Source organism: Haliaeetus leucocephalus, unplaced genomic scaffold (genome assembly GCF_000737465.1).
Source record: "Haliaeetus leucocephalus isolate CR32 unplaced genomic scaffold, Haliaeetus_leucocephalus-4.0 Scaffold199, whole genome shotgun sequence".
NCBI lineage: Eukaryota > Metazoa > Chordata > Aves > Accipitriformes > Accipitridae > Haliaeetus > Haliaeetus leucocephalus.
Window position 1 is genome coordinate 573445 of NW_010972635.1, and position 24136 is coordinate 597580.

The 24136-nt window shown below is 47.2% G+C and overlaps 1 protein-coding gene across 1 annotated transcript in view; it reads right to left on the minus strand.

Annotated features, from left to right (window-relative positions):
• NRG2 (neuregulin 2) overlaps positions 1–24136 on the minus strand; it is a gene marked incomplete at its 5' end in the record, with an annotated part of 169275 nt that overhangs the window by 59054 nt on the left and 86085 nt on the right. Inside the window, one exon of the mRNA XM_010565989.1 lies at positions 3513–3684. Coding sequence (XP_010564291.1) covers positions 3513–3684 — 172 coding nt within the window. The remainder of the gene's footprint in view (positions 1–3512; positions 3685–24136) is intronic.

Genomic DNA, 24136 nt, shown 5'->3' on the forward strand with positions numbered 1-24136 from the left:
AAGTTTCCTCTTCGTGCAAGCCAGGCTTGCCCCAGCCTGTTACTAATTACAGATGGAACATGCAGTTCAGAAAGGAGGAATCAGAATTGTTCCCCTCCCTCCAGCAAATATCCATTGAAAAATAAATGACTCCTTTGCCTGATGGCACCAGAAGTTTTGCCGGTAAGTTTAAAAAACAAGAGGAAAGATGATTGATGGAAAAGCTGAAGAGCTGACATGCAGTTAACTGCTCCTCTCCTCCTTACAATATATACTTCCCTTATTTTCAAAGAAATCTCCTACTCTAGGAGGGCCAGTGGGATCAGATGAAAACTTGATCACAAAAAAAAAGGGCTTCAGTTACACTTTCTAGTTAGAGATCTCAAGCCTCTTTAAACACACAGGGAGGAAAGCCAGGCACAGAAGAGTAGAGAAATGAGTCACAGAGGGCAACCACGTTCTTCTTGTCTCCCATCCTAATCCTGTGCATGTTGTTTAAGGACCGCAGAGTTGCAGACAAAGAAAGGGTCCCATGCAGAGCTTTGCCCAGCTCTGCCGGGGACTTGCAGGGCCAAGTGAAACACTATGGACAACACTTCCACATCCTGGCAGGGCTTGTTTTCTCTGGCTCCAGCAGACAACTGTATTAGGTCTTTGGATCAAACTTTTAAAGAAATGATCCTGTGCACCTGGCCAGGTGCTGCATAGGCTGTGACACTTTTTGCCTTGTGTACTTTCTCTGTGAAAGTCCCTCCCCAGTGCTCTATTTCTAGCCCTCTGGAAACCCCACTCCACTCTGAACTGAAAGGAAGAGCAGAGGATTAGCTGGAGACCAGTGTTATCTCTAAGTGGAGCCAGATGTATAAACCCCACTATTTTTTAGTTTATCACCATAGAGTAAGACTTCCTTTCTGAGCTTTACAGTTTAGGATGCTTATCCTTGCCTGGAGTCCTCTCCTATCATGCTGGAAGTAATGATGTACACCCATATCCCGTGTCCAGTTTTGGGTCCCTCTACTAAACTCAGCCCCCCTAGCTACTTAATGGAGATATGCAAAGTCATGAGGGCTCCCTCGATCCTCAGCTTGCATGCACAGAGCAATTTTTAATGTTTATTGCGTGCAGCAAGACCAGAAGGAGGCAGGTCCAATGCCAGTGAGCACTCTGCCCTCAAGGTGTTTTCAAGCACTGAGATCTAGCAAGCCCAGTGGAGAGGAGAGCCTGAAAGCTGAGGATGGCAGACCAGGGGTGCACAGGCCCATCCAGGTCTGCTTGGAGAAGTGTTCCTGCACCGCTGACTGTTCAACAAGGGGCAAATGGTCAACAAGGGGTTATCATCTCAGACCTGTCCCAGCTCGATAGCTGCTTGAGTCGAGTCTCCATAACCAGGCCCCAGCCCCAGACAGGCAACCTCTCCACTTAATGGTATGTTTTAATGACAGCAGGGAGCGGGAGCAGGGATGGGAAGCAATTCTGGGGGCAGATCAGTGGGGGATGCTTTGGGCTCACACCTTTGCTGCTGAGGGAGCCTCAGACACTGGAGGAGGCAGGTGCTCAGCTTTCTTTAAAATGTTTATCCTTGGGCTTATTCTGCCAGCAGGAAGAACTTCTAGCACGCACATGTTTTTGGCCTGTCACTGGCAGGCTGTGAGCCAACGTGTTGCCATGGAAACTGGTAAATGCAAAATTATGACTTGACAGCAGTGTCCTGAGGAAAGAGGATCAACCTTCTTCCATATGTTTATGTCCCTGACCCAGGGAGTCCGTGCCTGCCCTGCACCACTGTGGGTGGGCTACCATCCTGTCACAGCTTCGTGCTGGCCGCGGGGTGCCAGGAGGCAAGGAAGGACTGTGATCTCTGGGAGCACAGCAGGGAAATGCTGCAAGAGGCGCCTCTCGCCATCGCCAGGATCGGTCCCCAGAGAATTTTGCTGGGTGTTTGGTCTGGGGCTGATTTCTCTCTAGCTCTGACAGAAATAGCTCCCCAACATCCCTGCAAGATCCCAGTGCCAGCGAGCTCAAGGTCCTACAAGCTGCCCGCCCGCAGGGATGCAGTGTCCACACCAGTTGGACCGGCAGACTTCCCACGCTGGGCTGCAGTGGGTGGTGCAGACATTCCTCCAGGGCATCCCAGCTCCAGTACCCATCGGTACACACTGAGGCCATGAGGCGGACAAGGGCCACAGAAATACTGAGGGCGACAGAGCAAAGAGGCAGGCACAGTTCTGCCCTACCTCTGCTGCCTGCAAGCCCAGACAGCCCTTCCTGAGCAGACGGCATCCACTAGATATGAGCCAGTTATCCTGGATACGCTGGTGTTTCTAGCCTAAGCCTTCCACTGACCATCTCATCCTAAACCAGCCATGAATCCTACAGTTATTACAAAGGAGGTCAACCATTTTGGGCGTGACTTTGAAATCAAAACTAACAGGACTGAAATTAAATTAGAGCAATTGACAATGGCCCATTCAAGCACTAACCGATTTTTCTAACTGATTTTTTAGTGGCTTCTATCCATAATGAGAAGAGCTGAGCTATTTTTCACACACTCAGACATAACCTATGTTAGCAAAGACTCAGTTTCAAGTTTTCCAATGGGTTGGGCAGTTGCAAGCTGACTGGTTAGGTTGCTGGCTAGGTCAGGATATATGCATGTAAGCATAGTCACAATTATGGAATAATTTTAAGATACATGCTATGTAAACATTTGGCCTTGAAAAATATCAACATGGAACCATTTAAATCAATTCCCAGTGAGAACCCCTTAGTTTAGTCACTGGGGCCTATTTCTCCTGGTGTTTTTGCACTGCCTGAATGAGGCATTACCTAGGATGACACTCACTGACAGCAGCTGCCTGAGAGCTTCGCTGCATGGGGAGTTTGGGGCAGCCACGGTGGAGCTTGCCCTGGGTGCAGCGATGGAAGTTCTTGTGTGAGACAAGGCCTTGGTGGGTGACTATGGGCCCTAATCAGACAGTATCGTGATGTGCTCTTGTATCCTTGCAGTTTCCTTAGATTCTTTTGAGTCCACCTAAATTCAGGAGAGAACAGAGTGATTCTTCCCATATTTATGCAGGCCCACTGTTGGCTGGTGGGGCAACTGTTGAGTTTGGATAGCTTCTGCATTAAAACCCCCTAATCACAAAGCAGGATTCACCACAGGTAACCTGAGCTGCCTACAACCAGTCTACAGCTAGCAGGGAAAGAGTTATCTCCCCAGGTCACTGCACACCCCTCTCAGATATCCAATGACACAGTTACCCAAGGAGAGCCCCATCTACAAATCCAGCATCTATCCTGTGCTTGCCTTGCTCCTTTCTCTCCACTACTCTCTGAGGAAACTGGGAATCTTGCCCACTCTCCCATGCATGGTAAATGGGCTGTGCATGGCCCTGTGACTCCAAGGAAGCATCTCAGTATTGCTCAGCAGTGACTTGGAGAGCACAGCACCACTTCTAGCCAGATAGTCCCCTGGACCCCAACACTCAGTGTTATTAGTGAGCAGAGGCAGAGCAGCCACATAGCATACTTACTTCCCATTCCCATACTTGATCCGGATATCTTTGCTCTTCTTCAGCTCTTTGCCATCTTTAAACCACTTGTAGGATGGCTGAGGGTTTCCAGCGGTCGCCTCACATTTCAGTGAAATCTTTTCACCAACATGAACGTTTGGGCTTTTCAGTTTCTTCAGTTTGGGAGGGACAGCTATAAAAAGAGAAACCAGACAACGTGAAATTTGCCTCTTTCAGAGGCTGCGCACAAGCAATGTGAGCCCACCGAGCCCCCTCCCCTGGGAAAAGCGCTTGCCCCTGCTGCCCCGTGATGGCTGGGATGGGGCTGCACGCCAGCTCGACTCCCGAGGTTTTACCAGCACACAGGCAGGGAAGGATCATGGGGTCAGAAACATCCACATGGGGAACAGAGGCATCCCCCGGGTCTGGCTCACTCTTTTCTCTGCTCTGTGTGACCAGACTCGACTGCTCCACGGCCGCCCTTACTCACAGAGGCAGGACCCGCGTGTCTCCTGCTAGAGCGGGGTTTGCTCTGCTCTCCCGGCTCTCCCACCAGGCCAGAGCCAGGGGTGCAGGAGCTCACGCTCTTCCGAGACTATTTTTCCCTGCATCCTGCCTTCGCTGCTGATGATTACCAACACCTACATGACCTCTGCTGCTGCCGACGGGCATGCTGCCAATCCCACAGCCCCACCAACCACAGCCAGAGCGTTTCACTGCAGAAGGAGCAGAGGCAGGTCACGGAGAGCCGTCCCGGTCCCCCAGCAGTGTGTGCCACAGATGCTCCGTGCCTGCTGCTAAGACAGACGGTCATTCCGCATGACAGCGTCAGCAGCAGAGCAACAGCCACTGAGAGGGGCTGCAATGAAAACCTGCGCATATAAAGGATGAGAAGGGAAGGGACAGCTATTCTTCAGGTTGCAGTTAGAAAAGTGAAAGAATAAAGCTATTTAAAATGGTCAGCAGCCTTTCCAGTCTGAAGCCTGGCTCTGCATGTGAGCTTTCCTGGGTGTTTCAGAGAGGTGATTTTACCATGCACCTGGAACATCAGGCAGAGAGGGAGACACTTCTTATCAATCTCTGCCAGGCTTTATATTACACCTGACATGAAAGGATTAGCAGACTTGCAATTTTTCTTTCAACTGACAGCTCTGCACTCTTCTAGCTCCCTTTTTTCATTATCAGTGTTAACCTTAAAAAAGAAAATAGCAAGTTGCCAGTTTTGCCTTAAGAATATTGGTAACAATGGTTTCCACTTGTGTAAGATGTGTTACAGATAAAGTATTTCCTCTGTCTAATAGGCAGAAGCCATCTTTTAATTGCCTAGTGCATTCTGATCTTGCGATATGGAAGAGTAATCAAAGGAGGAGGAACTGGATGGGTTTCATTAGAGCAATCACTATTTTATAGACCTTTGTAAGTCTTCACTCATTCTTTATGCCAAGCTAAGTTACCACAGGTTGGTTTTATTTAAAGACTGTTTTCACTGAAAGTGATCTTATACAAAATAAAAAGCACAACAATCATCAGGCATATACTCCTGTGGTAGGAAACTCTGAAGACTCTCTCACTCTTTTGTTGTGTGTGCGAGGGCATAAGAAGCTAAATTGTCCTTAATCAAAAAGATACAACATGGACAGAAATTGAACAGTTCAGGGTAACACAAATTGGCTGGGCAAAGCTCACAGTGCCTGAAAGGCAAACCCAGAGGTGTCTGCGACCGTGAGAGGAGAGGTGCCTGGCAGCACGTGGGTGGGTAACACGGCAGGTCTGGTCCCAAGCATGCCAGACTTTCCGCTGACTCTGAGCTGCACAGCTATTCTGGCGCCAAGGCACAGAAGCAAACTGAAGATCCAGGAGTGCAAAGGAAGCATGTTTAGTACACCAAGGAAAAAAGAATAAACCCCACTAAATATTCTTCCTGACTGTTATTTTTGCACACCCAAGCCTGCTGCAGGCTTCCTAGAAACCTGTGCCACAGGCAACAGGAGGGGAGGGCTGCACACGTGCTAATGGGGCAGGGACAGCACAAAAAATGGCTTGGACAGCTGCAGGCAATTGCTTCAGGCTGCACACTGATGCCTTGCACTGCTTCCCAGGTCACTGTGCTTTGGCACAAACAGGGAGACTTCTGAACAAAAACGATCTCAGCTTTCCCCAAATTTCAGGAGTTCTGTGAAAATCCAAGGTGTCCTGGATTTGGCGAAGTCAGTATCCCTGATCCTTGCCTGGAAATGGGTCACCCAGAAGAGCAGGAAGGCAATGAATGGAGAAGAGAGCTTGCCTCTTCTCAGAACACTGTGCACGGACAGCTGGGAAGGTAAACAGGACCTTGCTTTTATAGGAGTCATTTGGGGGAATAGAGAAATAGAGGCTGTCAAATATTTATTCTGTCTGAATGTCTGTGTCGGTTGGCTCCTATTGTACACTGAGGTCACCCTGTACCATGCCAACAGTATACATATGCCTTAAATACTGGGAAGGTCCTGACCTTGGCATTGGTGCATCTGCTTCATATTATTTCCAGGCCTGTGGTCTGCAGAATTATGAAGCAGGCAGCATGGCCTCGGAGAAAGATGTGTCGGCCCTGTCCCCCTCCCCAGAAAATGCTGGCAAGAGCAGAGCAAAGCCCAGAAACTTGGAGATCACTGAAGGAAAGGGCCAAGAGACAAGCAAGAAACCTTCCAAGATCTCTGTTCCCTGGTTCCTCCCTACTGACATGAATCACATCTCACTCAAACCTATGCACCTCTTGCACCTTGTGCTCTTGGCCTCCAGTGATAAATTACATGACATTCCTAAACAGGCAGGTCCAAAGAGACATATGCCAAGTGTGGCAGAGATGGAGCTGATGCTCACACAGGGCAGGGGCTCTGCCTGCATCGCACCCCTCCAGCCAAGAGTCCTGTCCAGAAAAAGGGAAGAGAACATATTTCCTCCCCAGATTGCATGTCTTCGGCTGCCTTACTACAGGAGGGAAAAGGACTGTGCATTCTGCTCGCAAGCCACACTTCATGGACTGTAATTCCCTGGTTGAATCAGGCAGGCCAGTGAAAGGGAAATCCAATCCAGAAATATTTTGGACTGTGTCTGGGAAAAGCACTGTGCACAAAGAAACACAGCCATGCTCCCCGACGCCCAGCACATCTGTGCGCCTTACTGCTACGCTACAAGTGTGGCTTGTGCTTAGACAGCAGCATGGGAAGAGCAGGCAGAGCCCCAAGCCTGGGGACACAGCATCCAGAGCCATGCACAGGCTGCTCCGGTCAAAAGGGACGCCCAGCCTTGGTCTCCTGGAAGGGCTGCTCTGGGCTGGAAGGTCTTCATAATTCCTGCATCTTTTAGAAAAACACAGAAATCCTCATTTAGAGCCATTAACTGCTGATGAGTCTGCTTAATGCCAGCCAAAGACATTCCACTGTTTTTTATTCATATTGTTTAAACTGCAGCCCTTATTCCTAGCCTGAATTTCTCTAACTTTGGCTTCCAGCCAAGAGATCTCTCTGCCTTTCTCTGGTAAATTTGAATCCCATCTAGCAACCAGAAACCTCTTTCCTTTTTAGGTACTTGTAAACTATGAATGAATCACCTTTCAACCTTCTCCAACAGTAAATTGAAGTAGCTTGAGAGACCAAAGCAGCACACAGAGTGCTAATACTGGACTATGTCAATGATAAAGTTTTACATTTTGGTTCATTTTCAGCTTCAACATCGACCCATTTCCTATCTCTGCCCTGTCCAAATCATAGAGTTGCAGCTCAGAAAGTCGTGAGCTTGATTCAAATAGATGCGAGGATTTTAAAAGTGCCCCCTTTCTCTAGTGCTCTGAACATTTGGGGTCATTTTAGTCTCCTCCCTGTTTGGTACTTTTTCAAACATGTTGGGAAAACAAACACTGGCTTCGTACATATCAAGATAACATACTATCCCTGGCAAACAGTCTCAGATGTATACCAAGCAGGGTCCAGGTCCAATTTCCCCACGTTTCCACCAGCTCCTGGCTTTCCAGCCTCCTCCACACAGGTTACTGCTGCTCAGATGTGGCCAGTACAGCTTTTGTCAGAGCCAAAACACCAAACCAGGGCCACCCAAGTCACTCCATCATCCTGGCGCAGGCTGAGCTCAAGCTGCCATTTCAGATCCTCCTCATCTGAATCTCAGGGCTCTGGTCTGCCAGCTCGTGGTCTCCTCCACAGCTAGTTTAGCAAAACACACCACGCAGCCACCACTGCCACTGGGTTCACAAGAATGAGGAGGAGTGTTTTGGCAGTGCTTTTCAGACTGAAGCTACAGGTTGCTTCATGCAATCATTTAGGTCACTTTGCAATCCTGTCAACCCCTCCTCTATCTGAATTCAAGTCTCCTCTCTGTGGGGGTGAAGAACAACCAGCCTCACAAAGCCTGAGGTATTGGACAAAAGAGGCAGCTGCTCTTCAGGCGATTTTTCTAACAGACAAACATGTCAAGACTATGCCGTGCTGCAGAAAGGATGGTTTAGTCCTGGTAGAGCTGAGACCAACAGTCACCATAGATTTTCTACAGGTTTTTGCTCACTCCAAGGTCAGATGAAACCCAAGCAACCATTAGATCTCAGCCTACACCAGTTGTGTAAGCCATAAGAATTAACCCTAAAACGTGCTGGAGCTGGGATCAAAAAATGCACACAATTTCTTAATCTGTTTCAAGAGTCATGTTTCACTAAGAGGCCTTTGCAGGAGAGGTTTGCCCTCTGACAGCAGTCCTGGCATCTACTGCCAAGTTACCACTTTCTCATGGAGAGAAGAGGGTTACAAAAGTCTAAAAAAATTGCGTTCTAAACTATGCCATGTGAGTTGCTTGAACATCCACCATAAAAGGACTTACATGTACACACTGCTTTAATTAATTCACTTCTGATTACATCTGATATTACATTGAAGTACCTTGATGATAACAACACCTCTTTCACTTCTGGTACCTGAAGTATGCTTGAAAGCACCTTAGAGTCTCAACTCAAAATATCATTAATCATAAACGTGCAGACCACCCAAACAGAGTCCAATAATGGAGCAGCAACAAAACCACATTCCATCCACAAAGCATCATACATAAACAACCCCTCGGCAGCACAGAGGAGAAGCAAGTCATCCTGGGAAAGGTGCTCAGTGAACTCTTTAACAGCCAGCAACACTAGCCACAAACACTGCTTCCAGAGCTGTGTCTTGCTCACTGTGGGAGAACCTCCAGAGCAGACAATCTACAGACTCATCTGGGATCTCCGGGCAACAGACCTCATAAATAGACGTGACTTATCTTCCCGGCCTCCTCCAGAGGATGCAGTGCCAACCACTGGAGGCTCCCCCACGCTGCCTGGCACATGGCGGGTGGCAAAATGTTTAGGTAGGTGGATCTAGAGAACTGGGAGGGTATGATCCTTCTGTGTCTCTCTGAGCAGCTGAGGAAGAAGGCAACTTAGTTTGAATTCCCCCGGCCACGGAAAAGGGAGTCTGAAAAATACTTTCTCACAGGAATGGGGGGAGATGTGAGGAGAGTTGGGACCTACAAACTCACAGGTGTGATGCCTTGACATGTCTACATCAGAGCAATGGTTTTCAGCACACTCGCCCCCTCCAACTGTAATCCTCGGGTCAGGACTCCCCTATTCTGTCAGGAGGGGAGGGAAGCCGCACAGGTGATCTCTTGGAAATCAGCTGGGTTTCTCAGACTGCCCAAGCCATTGGCCCCAGGACAGCCCTTCCCCACAGGTGCCAGGGCTTCCAGCCTCTGGGCTACCGCACTGGGGTGGAGAAGCTGTAGGTCCAGCAGTGTCTCCAAGGGTCCGTGCTCCCAGTTCTCAGCACCCAAAGGATGCTACAGACATAGTCCTTGAGGCTTCCAGGCTCCTCACCACTGACGTACAAGGTCTGAAGGCATGACACCCGCCCAAGCCGTCTCAAAGGTTGCTATTCCCTCAGCTTCTTCTGGAGAGTCCCCACCACTTTGCTGTTCAAAGTCTCTCCCGCAGGAGTACAGGCCTTCCCATTTATGGAGGGCAGCTCAGATGGGAGAGTTTCAATGTTCTCCCAGATGGAAAATTCCAGAATTCATCCTTCCATGGGAAATGTTTTGCAGCCTTGACTTGCTCCAAATTCAAACACAAACTTTTACAAAGATGGCGACTCCCTAACAAACAGAATTTTTCCCATTTCTGTCATCTCTCCGACAAGGTGAGGACACATATCCCTGGCACAGAGCACTACCATGCAGGTCTGGAGACCAGACGTGTCTTTGGTGGGTCAGCATGCACTGGGCTAATACATCTTACTTCTTGGCTAATGCAGCCCTACCGCTTCTGGTATGTTTGCTGCCTCTACTGTTTTTATCAGAGGCAATGCTCCTTTCGCTTGTGTTTGTTTTGGCCTTTATTTGACAAGGAGACAAAACTGAACCTCAGCAGTAGCAGCTCCTGCCCACCCTGACTCTTTGACCTTTTTAATACTGGCTGCAAATGCCAACTTGCCAAAGAGGGACCTACTCTGAAGAAGGCTCCCTCCAGCCAGGAGTAGAAACATGGGGCCCACTTGAAAAAAAAGCCTTGCTTAACACTTTACACACTCTAAGTGTTTATCCTCCTTTTTTCTGGGTTTTTACAGAGAGGGTAAAACTGCAGTCACTGCTGCGTGCCTAGGCAGGCTGTGGTGTCTGCAGCTGGGACTCTGAACAGAGTTCAACTCTTTGGTGGCAGGGTGACAAGAACTGCTCTGAGTCTGTGACCCTCCAATGCCACTGAAGGTAACAGGGCTGTATTTAACTAAAGCTGCATCTGAAACATGGGAGGGAGTGAAAGACCATGGCTTTATTCAACAGATGGACACAACCTCCACAAAACACACACAGACCTGAGCCTACGGGAAGAGAACCTTGATGTCAAAATGCCATATCACCCTATACCAACCTCTGCTGCAACCCACCAGTGGGTAACTACAGGCTCCAAATTGAGAATATAAAATATAATATTATTATTATTATAATAGTATTAGTAATATGCTTTAGGCAATTTATATTTCCAGTTTATGCAAAAAAGGATGATCAAACTTTCTCACAGCTGTCAACATGATTGTCTCTGCACATTGCAGCAGCTCACTCAGATCTCTGCATCCTAGGCAGGGGTACATGGCAGGTAAACCACAAAGTCAAATTTAAATTTCCAAGGGGCAGCTTTCTGCTGTAGCCACTATTAGGCCTTTTAATTAACACATAACCATGTTTCTCTTACTAGATCTGTGATGGTAGGGACTCCACTGTGGGAGCCAATACTAGATGATGTGGCTCACTTTGGGCATTTACACCTCGCCTGCACTGTCCATGGGTCTATCTGTGCAGTAACTGCAAAGACATAGGCTTCAGCAAGGGTTAATAACCCAAAGTTCTCCAAGGACACAGGAGATGACTCTGTGTCTAGCATGCACCCTGCTGCTGTGCCCTTCCTGCAGCGTATGCCAGCAGGAGTCAGAGGCATATCTTTGTGTTCCTGGGAGAGGTCCCACTTTGACAGCGGGAGACATTAGGTATGACAATGCAGGAGCCACTCCTCCAGGTCCTAGAGGGTCTGCTGAGGACACCCACCCAGCTGACTCACAGAGAACAGACAGGGATGTGGAGAGTACCCAGATGACTGGGAGTGTGAAGATGCTGAAAAGACTGAGACCAGCAGACCTAGGGTTGGAATGAAGCTTGGAAACCTTGCTGGAGCCAGAACATCTGCATTATTCCTCCCTGCGTGTCCCACAGCACCCTTACCATACAAGTTCTTTTCCCTTAAATAGGTTCCTGTAGCCCTCTACCTCAGGGAGAAGAAATGACTACAATGCCTATCCACAGCACTGTATATATTTAAAACTGTGAGTTACAACAATCAGCATTTCTATGACCATTCCCATTGGCCAAAGAGAAATGACTGGAAAGTCACAAGCAGGTTTGCTGATGTAGGTTTGCTCTCTATAGGATCACTCTGGCAGCTCAAACCACAGGAAAAGGTGCCACAAAGCCAGCAAGTTCACTCTCCTCTCACAAATACTGGCTCCACTTACATAAAAGAGCAACTGATAAATTCTTCCTCCTCTGTCTTTCTCTTTCTCACACTTAATATTTAGTTATTCTTCTTTCAAGTGAAAGTTTTGAAATTGGTGTGTATGATTTGGTTCAGAGCCCTAGGCTGAAATCTCAGCTTCATTGAAATCAATGAGTGTTTGGCCATTGGGCAAGGATGTCTTCCCTGTACCCACGCTTTTCACCCAAATTGTTAAGACAGCTAGGGTATGCTTTTATCACAAATTGGGCAGAAGTGCTGGAGGTACCCATGCACATGGCCATGCAAACGCTTATCTGAATAGCACAACAGCTACAAGTAATTCACATACAAATATCCAATATTAAAAGCCAGGGCTGAAGTGCTTGGATTTGCCAGACCTAGTACTCTATGAACACTAGCTGGTTTGCAAACAATGTAATTGGAGTAGAATTGCTATTGTGTTTGTTTGTTTTGAATATTTTTGGCCAGGAAGTTGTCCTGGAGGTATAGTTGAGCATAAGTGGTCTGGTGGAAAAATGTCATTCATTCTGTTCCTATTAAAACCAAAAACAATAGCCACACAAAGACAGCAGCAACAATTTCTGCTCTTCATGCCTCTAACAATGTGTTTTCAACCCTAAAGGCAACATCTTGTTTGTACCCAATTGATTCTGGGATCATATTTTATATAATCAAATATATCTTTGAACAAAGATATATTTTATGAACTGCTCAATTTCCAGATGACCTTGGAAACAGCAATTCATAAAATATAGCTTTATCTCTATCTTCACAATCAGCCAGAAAAATGGCCCACCCATACTCTGTGGACTGCCAGTCAAGACTCAGCCAACAAATGAATTACCCAGAGCATCCAAAACTTTAAAATACATTAATTCTTTGTTTCAGCCACTGCACACTAAGCAAAAATTACTTACCCTAGTACCCTGGTAAAGACCTGGGTGGCATCCATCATCTTCCAATCACCAAAGTGTAACCCTCACCCCAGGAGACAAACAAATCTAAGTTAGTAAAAAAACTTGTTTCATTAAATGTTTATTATAAAATCTGTACATGAAACCATATATAGACCCATTACGGTCATGGCAAAGGTAAAGGCTACGTTTCAGGTTCCAGGGAAAGATTTGCTGATGTAAAATGGCCATTAGTGGAATATCATCTGTTCTAGAAAGGGATGAAAAAAACCTATTTGGTGTTTTACAGCTCTATCAACCACAGGAGTGCTTGTTTAAAACATGGGGGGGAAAAAGCTCAGTTAAAGTGGAGCTGAAATTCTTTCAACAGAGACTGCCTGCACTACCTGGGCTCTCCCAGTGACGAGAGGACAGAAGACACACCATCGTGGACTAGGAGGAGCATTGCAGGTAAACTTGAAAAAACAAGAGCCGCTGCAATGCTATGGGTACAGGACAACCGCAAACACCACCCACCAAGTCCTTCAAATAAATCAGCAAGAAGGGCCACTACAAACAGATAAATGCGACCGAGCCTTTGAGTGAAATGCAGTATGTACCAAGTAAACCCTTCTCTCTCTGCCTAGCCCTGTCTCATGCCCATCAAAGTTAGGTGCAGAAGCAAAGGACCAGGGATGCACTCTCAGCTTTAGATAACACAGCACTTCTGGACATCTTTTTCCTCCTCTCTCAATATATTGTATTTAAATAGAATGAGGACTCCAGAGGTATTAATTACCAAGATGAGAGGTCTGAGGTCAGGAAGACCATAAACACAGAGCACCGTCTGCAGCACCTCACTGTGGAGGGACTGTTCAAACCCAGCCCACACCAGCAAAATCCCAGTGCAGAATCTGCCCCCTTCCCTGCCCCAGCACACTTGGAGGTGAGCATCAGTTTTAACAAGTGTTTTTAAATATGCTTAACATCAGCAAGTAGGGAAAAATCAGCAAAACTTGGGATCAGTTACTAAGATGTTAATTCAGGGCAGGCAGAGGTCAAGTGAAGGTCAGATGCGGCAGCCCAGCTTGCAACATTTTGGGGTATTTCAACCTCCCAGGAAGTCCTGGACCAGAGGACATCCCAGTGTTTCATACACAACCAGGTGAAAACACCACACAAAGCAGTCATTCAAAGAAGAAAGCACTTTAATGTCTGGACAAATAAATTCAATTAGCAGTCTCTAACATTGAGGCGGGGGGATTTTTAACTTTTAACCTATAAAATCATATCCGCGAGCATTCCGTGACAAAAGCCAACCACTTGCAGTCTTAATTACGATCTTTTTTTTTCCATGTCTCTGCTTACTTTGAAAGTTCACCATTGTCTCTGGTAGGGTTTTGACAAATCCACCAGAGGGTATTTCCAAAACAGAAAGCCGTGTTTTTATCGGGATCTCCCCACAAGAGACCCTGGGGCTTGCATTAAAGACTTGTTTGTTCTCTGTAATGTTATATTAGAAAGATTAAAAGTTTTTCTGTTAGTTCAAGAAATGCTTTAAAGCACTGGTACCAAAAGAACCTCAGACAGTGACCGCAGGTCTGTTTTTCATCCAAACGCAGGAAAAGGAAAGAAAATAAAGATCATCCCTGAGACAGCTTTTTCAAGGCAGCCAGATACATACATGCCCAAACCCCACCAAGCACAGATGGAATTACCACCCTATATTACAATATTCTCCCAACGCCCAGGACGCCCTGGTCTCTGCCGCTGCTGCAGTGACGGCCCATGTCAGGCCAAGTTCTGCTCTCTTCCACGCGTTGACCTCTCCGTTGAAATCAGCAGGACCCTTAGCACGAGAGAACACGATCTGCAAAGAGGGGCCGGCTGTGCTCCGTGCTGGCAGCGCCCGCGTGCTGGCCGAGCCGAGGGAGCACCCGAGCCCCGCAGAGAAGGGGCCACCCTCCTCCGTGGGCTGCAGGGAAGCAGCTAGCTGTAAATTCCATTTGGGACTCTGGGCACTGCCCAGTGGAGACACTAACACAGCGTGTCTCCTGCCTTGTCCAGAGTGCGGCTTCCCAGCATTGTTCTGAATAGCTCCGGACCCCCACTGAAGTGCAGCGATGGGTGGCTTACACTGAAATGTCCCCCAACCAGGCTGATTTATGGCTGCCAGGAGTCTCAAGGATGTCAGCTCTTCCTGATTAATTTTTTTATCCTTATTTTCCCTCGTTTTATATTTGAATATTGCTTATTGCAATACTCTTCAGAACTATTCTCTGGAAAGCCATCCTGGCTAATTTTTGGCCTGTAAATTGCTCATGAGCATTTTGTGGCTTGTCTTTAAAAAAAAAAAATCAAGCAACTCTGGCTCATTTTGGTTGGATAAAGAGATTTTGTGGCCTCCATCAATTCTAGTCCCTGACAGCAGTGACAGAGCTCTTATTATCACAAACATACAGTTGCAATTTTAAAATTTGCTTCCTGTGACTCTTCGTTAAAATTTAATCAACAGTTTCTGATTCCACAAATGTTTCCTTCAGAAAGTTCACTTTATAGAATATTCATGGGCAACAAGTAAGAAGGAAGGTAAAGCAAATTTGAGTTTTTGATGTGAGCAAACCCTTGCTGACTGTCCAGCTACTCCACTGTAGGATTTAGGGAAGAGCAGCAAAGGTGTGACACAAGTACTTTTCTAGGAGATATTGCAGAATGCAAGCATCCAAAGACAAAGACCAATGATGCAGCAGTGAAATGTGAGTGAAAAAAAAGACAACAGGCAGCATAGTGGTGGCTCAAGCAGAAAGACTGTTCCGAGTTTAAAATGGATAAGGGTTTATTGGACCTGCTCTACAACTAGCTGTAGATCACAAGGTGGCAACTTTCGCCAAACTGGCCAACAGATCCGGCACAATACAAACAACTTAAGGTGAAAACCAGAGTTCTGAACAAAAGATGGTTGTTGAGCAAAAAGCTATTAATAGTGCTGGGTTTTATCCCAGAAATGTTGCGTAAAGTGGGACAATTCACATCCCTTCTCTGTGCTTCCATTTCCTCTCTCAAAGATCCCACTTAATCTATTTGGGGCAGGGACTGTCTCTTGTTATGACTCTGTGCTGCGAATAGCACAAGGGGAACAATGCTGCAGTCGGGACCTCTGGATGCCACCACAAATGCCAATTTTAAGCAGCAGTGACAACAAACAGAACGAGTTTGAGATCCAAGGAAGACCTGAGAAAAGACAGGGCACAATGTGGGATTCATCTTGTATTATAAGCATGGATGGTTCTCATCTCCATAAAAAAGTGACAGGGAAAAGCAAAGAAGTAGTTGAGCTAGACAGGAAAGAAGACGACTCTCTGCCCAGAGACTACAGCTTAAGCAAAATTCGTGCAGAGCTGCTCCTTCACTTCTGCACTCTTACTGCCCCTCCTCTTCACCATCTCTCCAAGCCATCCTTGAATAGCTCCATGCAGAGGAATACAACCACCTAGAAATGCCAAAAAAGGAATGTTCAGGGGTCCGAGACACAGTATGAAAACCCTGATGGAAAGAGTGGGGTCTCCTTTGCTGGGGAACATTTTTGTAGGAAACACTCAGTCTAAATACCCTGTGCATATGCCTTTCTTTCTGATAAACATGTAGAAGGTGCAGTGGTGCTGAGGAGCTGCCCTGGAAAGGCCTGGATAGACATTTACCATCTTCTGTGTCCACAGAACCAATCTGGAAAGGCCCAAAGATGGGGTTCAGGGGCACAACAAATCACAGGATTACAAGAATAAGCTTGGAGTAACCTTTCAGAAGTTGAGCAGACCACATCCCTGCCTTGAGGTGGGATCAGCCCTACAACATCCATCCAACTCACCAGGATCCAGACACAGATCCAGACACACAAACAACCTGGTACTACACATCTACACTGCATCCCACAGAGTTCCCCAGGATCTGGCTCTCTTCAAGGATATACCTGATCCCAGCCTCACAACCTCTCCAAGAGGCAACACTAGATCCCCTCTGGGAAAAGGCCCAGGGTCCCTGCAAGAAAGGCTGTCAGTAGCAGGGCACTCTAGTTAGCATGTGAGAGGGAACCCAGCCACATTATCAACTATTGAGACCTTTGAGGCTCTTTTGGTCCCCAGGTGCAAAAGAGATGTATTACCTATTCCCAAAGATGTAGCCCATCTCTCCTTTTGTTTTCCAGTCCTTTACGCTGCCCCTTCTTTCTGTTTTCTTCTCCTTGCCCATGCCAGCTGCCACCAATCACAAGTAATCAAAATCACTCATCTTTGTCCTTCCTGTCTCAATTCACCTTGACTGTGAGATGCATTTTTTTTTTCTTTCTTTGCAAAATCAATGATCTTGAAAACCTTGAACATCACTCTTAAGCCCCAGCCTCATCCTCCTTTCATTCCTGCAGATGCTAAGTACCTCACTGAGGAGCTCCAGGCAGCCTTGTCTTCATGAAATCAAGAAGGCCTGAATCATTCTCTCAGACAGGCACCTGAATATTGGTGCTGCTTTTCTGGTTCTCTGCCAGTTTGAGATGGTGCATCAGGAGCTACATTACCACACACAGCTCAGTAAATACTTCAGTGATGCTTTGAGGCTGTGTCATGATCTGGTCACACTCGCCCCCTGGGTGCAGGATGTAGAAGCTGAGCTTCCACTTGTACTCACTTACACTCCGTGAAAGGTGACTGCTCTTTACCCTCATGCCCTGTCAGTCCCTGCAGTGGCAGTTCCTCTATGTAACGGTCAAGCCTGAAACACCAAAAGAAGAAAGTCTTCCTGCTCACCTAGATGCTGCTGTTTGTAGTTACAGGACCCCCATACACGCACAGAGGAAGAATCCATCCCAGATCCACTTTTCTAATGGTGCTTCTGAGCAAGGACCCATGACAGTAGTTACCTGGGTCTCACCCAGAGCCAGGGGATCATGAAGACTGAACATCACAGTCAAGCGCAGCCTACTCTATTATGCTTTTCATCCCATTTTTCAACTTGCACTCCTCCCTTTGTAATTTGGTGGCAAATAAATGCCTGGTCAAAATATCGGATAATTAACTGGGGAGCGTCTTTGTGAACATGAACAAAAGCTAAACGGACACCTCAGGCAGGATCACACATCAGCCCTGCCATATGAAGGATATTCTGAAAAACATTCCCAGGTAACTAAAGAGGAACAGATCCAACTTCCCAAGTACACTCACAGACTCCCCTTAATTGCTGTAGGAGCCCCAAGGAAACGCAGCAGAGGTTAACTATGCGCGGCTCACCATGAAGGGCAGCGACTGGCAAGACTTTAGCTCCCAACACTGCACTCTCCTTCACTCCCCTGACAATTTGACACACTGCTGTTTATCCTAATCCATTGTTCATGGTCCTCCCCACCCAGTTTTCAGCCCATGTGATGCTCTCCTGTCCCTAACAACTGGAATTAATTTGGGGTGCTAGGGCTCTATCAAGAGACATTACTACAATCTAAATGCTGTCAAAGTATTACCTGCATTCATACAGATATTTTGGCCTTTTATCAGATACCTGGCGTAAACAAGCAAGCCATCATATTTTTTTCTGGGATAGTTGGCTTGTAATTCCAGGCCCCCTCAGTGATCCTCCAAATAACCAGGTAACTGAGAGCAAGATCCTGGTCAGCAAGGACTGTTTATCAACATAAACCTTATTCTGCCAGAATTCTCCTCTACCTCTAACTTGTTATGTAAAGCTGATGCTGCTGAAACATTTAGCTGAACTTAGGTCAAGAGAAGATGGCTTTTGAAAGACTTCCAATGGTTCATTTGCAATAAATGGCTGAGGAATAAATCATTTCAGCCCTGATGAGGCCTCAAGCAGCCAACTCTGTTAGCAGGGTAACTCCACTAGTGAAGAACAGGGGAAGGCTTCGGTGACGCATGGGGACTCGTGACAGGCACAGAGAGCAGCCAGAAAAGACCACCATGCTGCAGAGAGGCTGCCATATTGGGTTAGACCATGCCCCTTGCTAGACAGGGACCTCCACTTCATGGCAGCAAGTATCACTTACTCTTTTTGAATAACTTCCCAGTAGGGAAGTCTTCTGCATTCTCTCAAGGACAGAGTGGATTTTCTGCCCTGATGCCCAGAGGCTTATAAGCCTCGCATGCATTTTTACCCTAGTTAATCCAGCTGACAGCATGCCTATGTTTCATATCAATGTCTCTCCCTTTCTGCCGGTCCTGCTATGCTCTTGCCTTCAGTGACTGCAGTGACACCAACTTCCAGGGGATACTGATGTACTGAGTGAAAACTGGCCGGGAGCAGTTAGGGATGTCTGGGCTTCCACCTTTGGCCTCAGCTGAGACAAAAAGAAAGGGTGCTTCATTTGCATGGTTTTCTGTACTGTCATGGTGCCCCTTCTCCTTTCAGAGAGCTCAGGTTTCAATCCTGTAAGGTGCAAGCTGTTTCCAGGGTCCCTTCCCTGACTCTCAAATGCAAAGGTCCTTCCCTACTCACACTCTGTTCTTGCAAGAGCCACGGTAATGCTTCACATGAAAAGCACTAGCAGCCTTGTACCACTGTGACTGGGGGCACGGGACCTCCTTCCATCTACCACCAGGAGCTGGGCTAGGGACCACCACCATGCCTCTGACCTCGGCTCAGCAGGCACAGGCCACCCATGGACCACAGTCCGCTCCCCATAGGACCATTTCCCCAGCATGTGAGGTCTGGCCTGGTGGGACTGAGACAGCGCTGGAGGGGTGGATTTGAGGAGAAGGCTTCAGGAAGCTTCACGCTCTGGCACGTGAGCGCCACAGATTACAGCTAGGTTGGCCAGTCCAACAGCAATCAGTGAGGACCATATTTGTGGTCTACAAAGCAAAATACCATACCTACACGCAACTCCCGTAGCATACTGCCCCAGCAACTCAGCCAGCTCACGTGGACTGGGAGCGCAGCGCAGAAGGGCTGCTGACTCAGGGTAATTCATCAGGCTGAGTCCCAGGCTGCTCTGACAGGTTTGGACTCGAGCAGCTAAGCCAAGCCCAAAGCTGAGGAAGGGGGACTGTCAACTCGAGTTGGTCTGCACAGCCTTTCTGTTCAGGGTGGCTTCTCCGGAGGGTACGAAGAACCCCTAAGGAAGGCTCTGCTCTGAAGCGGCCCCCCTCTTCTGGGTACACAGGGAGCCCAAGAGCACCAGCCTCCTCCCTGCCGCCCCCTCGCCTCCTCCACAGGGCTGACTGGAGCCAGCAGCGAGAACCCAAGGCCAGCTCAGAAGAGAGCTGCCACAAGAGCCTTCGGCTGCTCAGGTCAAGTGCAGCTGTTCAACCAAGTCTGTCCTGCAGCACGGTAAAAATAACAGCCTTTTCCTGCAGAGTAAGAGATTTCAAGGCAGGAATCTGACGCAGAACAGTTCTTTCCCTTTAAATTCACACCCTAGGCCAAGCATGTTTTGCAAGAGCCTCCCTGTGCAGACAAGCCCTGAGGCTTCAATGCAAAAAACCGCCGCTGCTGGGGGAAGCACCCAAGCCATTTCAAGACCAGGGCCCCGAGGATTACAATGAGGCAGCTGCTAAGCCTGCACGTGGCAGGAAAGATGGGGCAGGCCCAGAGACGTGTGGCTCTCCATTAGTGTGAGAAGACACCAAATATGTACAAGAGACACTCGGTGTCTCTTCTGACCTGCAAAAAAGACCATGAAGAGAAGAAGGGGAAAAGAGGAAAGGACAGACAGATGCCACACACTCAGCTCCCCTGGAAATCATGAATTGGGCCTCTTCTCTTTCTCAAAAATGGTGATATTGGATTAAATACAATGAGCTATCCACCTAGAGATGTGTTTGAGGCTTGTTATTATCTTTGGTATTGTGAATGTTTAGGCCCCAGAAAGGACACACTGTCTGGCTTTGCCCTGCGATGACAAAGGATAAGAGAAATTGAAGATTCCCAGAAAATAAAGCGATACCTGGGGCTTTACGGGAAATACCAGATTATCACAGTTCTGGCAATAAAACCAAAACTGTTGGCAGTGCTTCAGATTACTACTGCTTCTTTTTTCCTTTCTAACCCCCAAAATGAACAAGACACCTACCTAACCCTGTAAGAGAACCAGAGCTGTGACTCATGCCATCTCTCTCAAACACTGACTCAAAACATTACCAACACAAAATGTTACAATACATGAAATGAGCAATGGCCCTGCTAACACAAGGCTTGTTCTTAAAATTGCATGGCCTGCCCACATTTTCTAAATATAGGATAGACAAGAAAACCTCTCCAGAAGCACTAATAATTCAAACAACCAACCAAATACATGCTATGCGGACAGAGGTGGTTTTGAAAGCTGTTATCAACATATTTCCATTGTACAACATTTCTTTGCCACTCCTGCTTTCTCTTCTGCCCATTAGGAGCAGACAGAATGGATAAGATCGACCACAGAAAGAAGCAATTCCCTGAAATGCAGCTTAGGAAAGTCCTAAGCAACAACAGCAGCATTGGAGCTGCTTGTCTGCATATTCAGGAGGGCAGTCTTACACCTGGTAGTTTGCCAGTCGAAGACCTAGAAGTATTATTGAAAAAAATTAAAGCTTGGGAGGTCTGTGGAAGCTGAGGTCACTTGCCCTGGGAAGGTCTGCAGCACCTACACCACCAGCAGCAGGACAAATCAGCATCCATGAGCCTGCCTTGATAAATTAGCTGAGAGAGGAGCACTGAAGAGGCAGAAGTATGCACTGTAACCAGTATGTAAATGGTAGGTGCTAGGGCTACACAGCCCAAAATTGTAGCATGCCTTTACTGCTGCTTTACCAATCCTGGTAAACAAGCAAGCAACAGAAAAGCTCACTCAGGATGTCTTCATGGAGCAATGCTCTTTCCTGACTGCAGTGCAGACACCATGCTGGCTGGGCAAGGACCGTTTGCCCAGGGAAACCTTTTTCACTTGACAGCTCTTCTTTGGTTATCAACAAATCTCTTCATCCTCATGCCTGAAAGTGCACAACTGTGAATCAGGAAAGCTGAGTCAGATCCTCAGCCTTGTCGTTAAGGAACAGGCTGCTGCAGTGCAGTCTGGGTGCCTACAAGCCACCACCACAGCACGGGATGGGCACTGTCCTTCACCTCCTGCAGGAAACTCAGTTGTTCAGTTAACCATCAACTGCAACCATTCCTCCAGATTTTTACCATTTTCTCCCCCAACTACAAGCATTATTTGCCAAGATGTCCCTCCTGAAATCCACCCACTGACATTTCTTCAGGGAGTCCCAAACCAAGATACCCAGAAGTTTACCTTGATCTAAATGTGTCCACTTCAGATGGCAGAAAGGTTTTCTTATTCCTAAATGGTCTCACTAGCCCTGCTGGACAGAAAGGGCATGCCCAGGGCTCATCAGGATGGGCAGTGGGAAGGACACCCAGAAATAGGTAATTTGTGCTGCCTCTCATCTTCCTGAGATGACCTTTTTAGGGGAAAAGGTTCAGATTCTAGACAAAGACTATTCATAGCTGGAAGGACTGGGGGAGGTAACACAGGACTGAGTGGGAAATGTTCTTTCAAGTATAGAAGCAGCATGGACATTATTATACACACAACACTTTTGGTACTGACTCATCATTTCAGGTAAGATCCAGGATAATTTCTGGTTTGGGCTGAATCTCTTTTTCTCAATCATATAACTGGCATCTCTGCAATGTTAGGACATCTTCTGCAATGCAAGTTTTAGCTGTGTTTGTTACCAACAGCTAGCTAGAGAGTTTATTTTAGCATTCATTAAACGTGCCTCTCACGCAGATTCTCAGCACAAATACAGAAACCTAATCTCATTTATTGACAAATGTGAAGCAAAATACACTTCCATGCCAAAGAGAAGTTCATCACATTCTTTGTCCTTGCCCTTCAGGCAAAAGCCTGAATGAGCAGATGAAACACACATGATCTCTGCAAGGGAAACAAACTGCTTCTTGGGCAGTAGCAATCAGGCAGACTCCTGGCCTTTGAAAGATATCCTGCTCAGCTCCAGCACCTTGACCTAGGCATCCAGGACCTGTTAGCAAGACTTTCTGGATCTGAATTACTTTAACACCTCAGTCATTTTCAGGCAACCAAGATTCATAGCAAAAAATCTGCAATTTGCTCCACTCATGGCAGAAGTCACACAGCCTAGCACTGGAATATTGCATGATGTAGAACTGATGCTGCTGCATAAGCTGCTGTGTCCATCAGTGATTGCATCATCGAGCAGGCACAGCAGCAATACAGGCTGGCTCTGAAAACCTGCTGGCTGAGAAAGCCCTGCCTCACATTGCCAGCTGTCTACCCAAAAGGGAGCAATATACCAGCAGCAGTAGCCACTGGAGTGTCTCCCAAGCCTCTTCCCCCATCAGTATTCCTCTTGCTTGCAAACCCTGCAATGGCAGTCAGACAGGTGATTTTTAAGTTTGGGGGGTTTTTTTGCTTTGTAGTACAGCTGAAACTTCTCTCCTGCAGAGAGCAGCAAGTTAGCATGGGCACAGCTGAAGCTGGTTACCTTGCCATGCAGAACAACTGTGCTAGCAGCTGAAAGATTCTCCCTTCCTCTGCCTGGCCCAAATTCAGCATTCCCCTCTTCCAGCCCTGCCCCGCTCACCAGAGCTTGGAAATGAGCACAAGAGACAGGCATCTGAACACCCACACAGTGCAGGCAAAGGGGACATGGACAGGTTCAAGGGAGCAGGCAGTGCCTTTGCCTCAGCTCCCTGGCTGGTTTTCTCCCAAGAGCATCAATAGCCAGTTCCCTGCTGGGACTTGAGCTCATTTGCTGATCTGACTTGTCACATCACAAATGTGGGAGCGCTATCAATAATCTGGCCAGCACCAGGTGCTCTGAGTAGACTCCACAAACCCACGCCTGTGCACGCACCACTCCTGGAGTAAGACCAGTTTGCCCCCAGAGCAAGGAGGCTTCTCTCTGGGAGCACTTAGGTCAAGCCGAGAGGTGGGAAACAGCTTGAACACAAAGAGCTCTTTTGGCGTGCTTTGAACCAGAGACATAGCTGCTGAGCATTGGAGTTTTGTCAATGGTTTGACTGGAGGAAGAGATGTACAAGAGGCATACAAGGAGCAACAGGATCAGTACAGGCTTTGCCAGAGTAGTGTGCTAGCCAAAAATTGCATACCCACACCCCCCAGAGGGCTGGAGTATATCAGGAACCAGGGAAGTCTTGCAAAGTGCCATGGACTTCAAAGTGGAATAAAAAATTCATATGAGCACAAACATATGTACACATGTACACATACACAGTTTTGGAGTTGGAATAAAGTCCTAGCCTTCAAATCAAAAAGCTGTTGAAAACAAGAGGGTCGGATGTTCAGCTGGTACATATCACACACACACACCAACAAAGCCAGAGGAGATAGGTCAGAGAAACATCTGCTGAGAACCTGGCTGATGGATTTTAACCCAATTTTACCCTCAAATTAAGCAAATGTGCAAATTCTGACACCAAAAAGAGGCTTCTCTGAAGGGCTTCCAAACATCAGTCAATTATGTAGGAAATCTGCTTCAAATTTGGGGTTGTTTTTTTTAAAAAAACAAAACACTAAAGCACCTGACTTTAGTGCAGTTTTAAGGTAAATTAAAGTTTCACTGCTTCCCTAAAAAACAGTTTTTCTGTCCATCATCTCACACATCTGTAGCTGTCTGTCTTCTTCTGAGCTGCCAGCC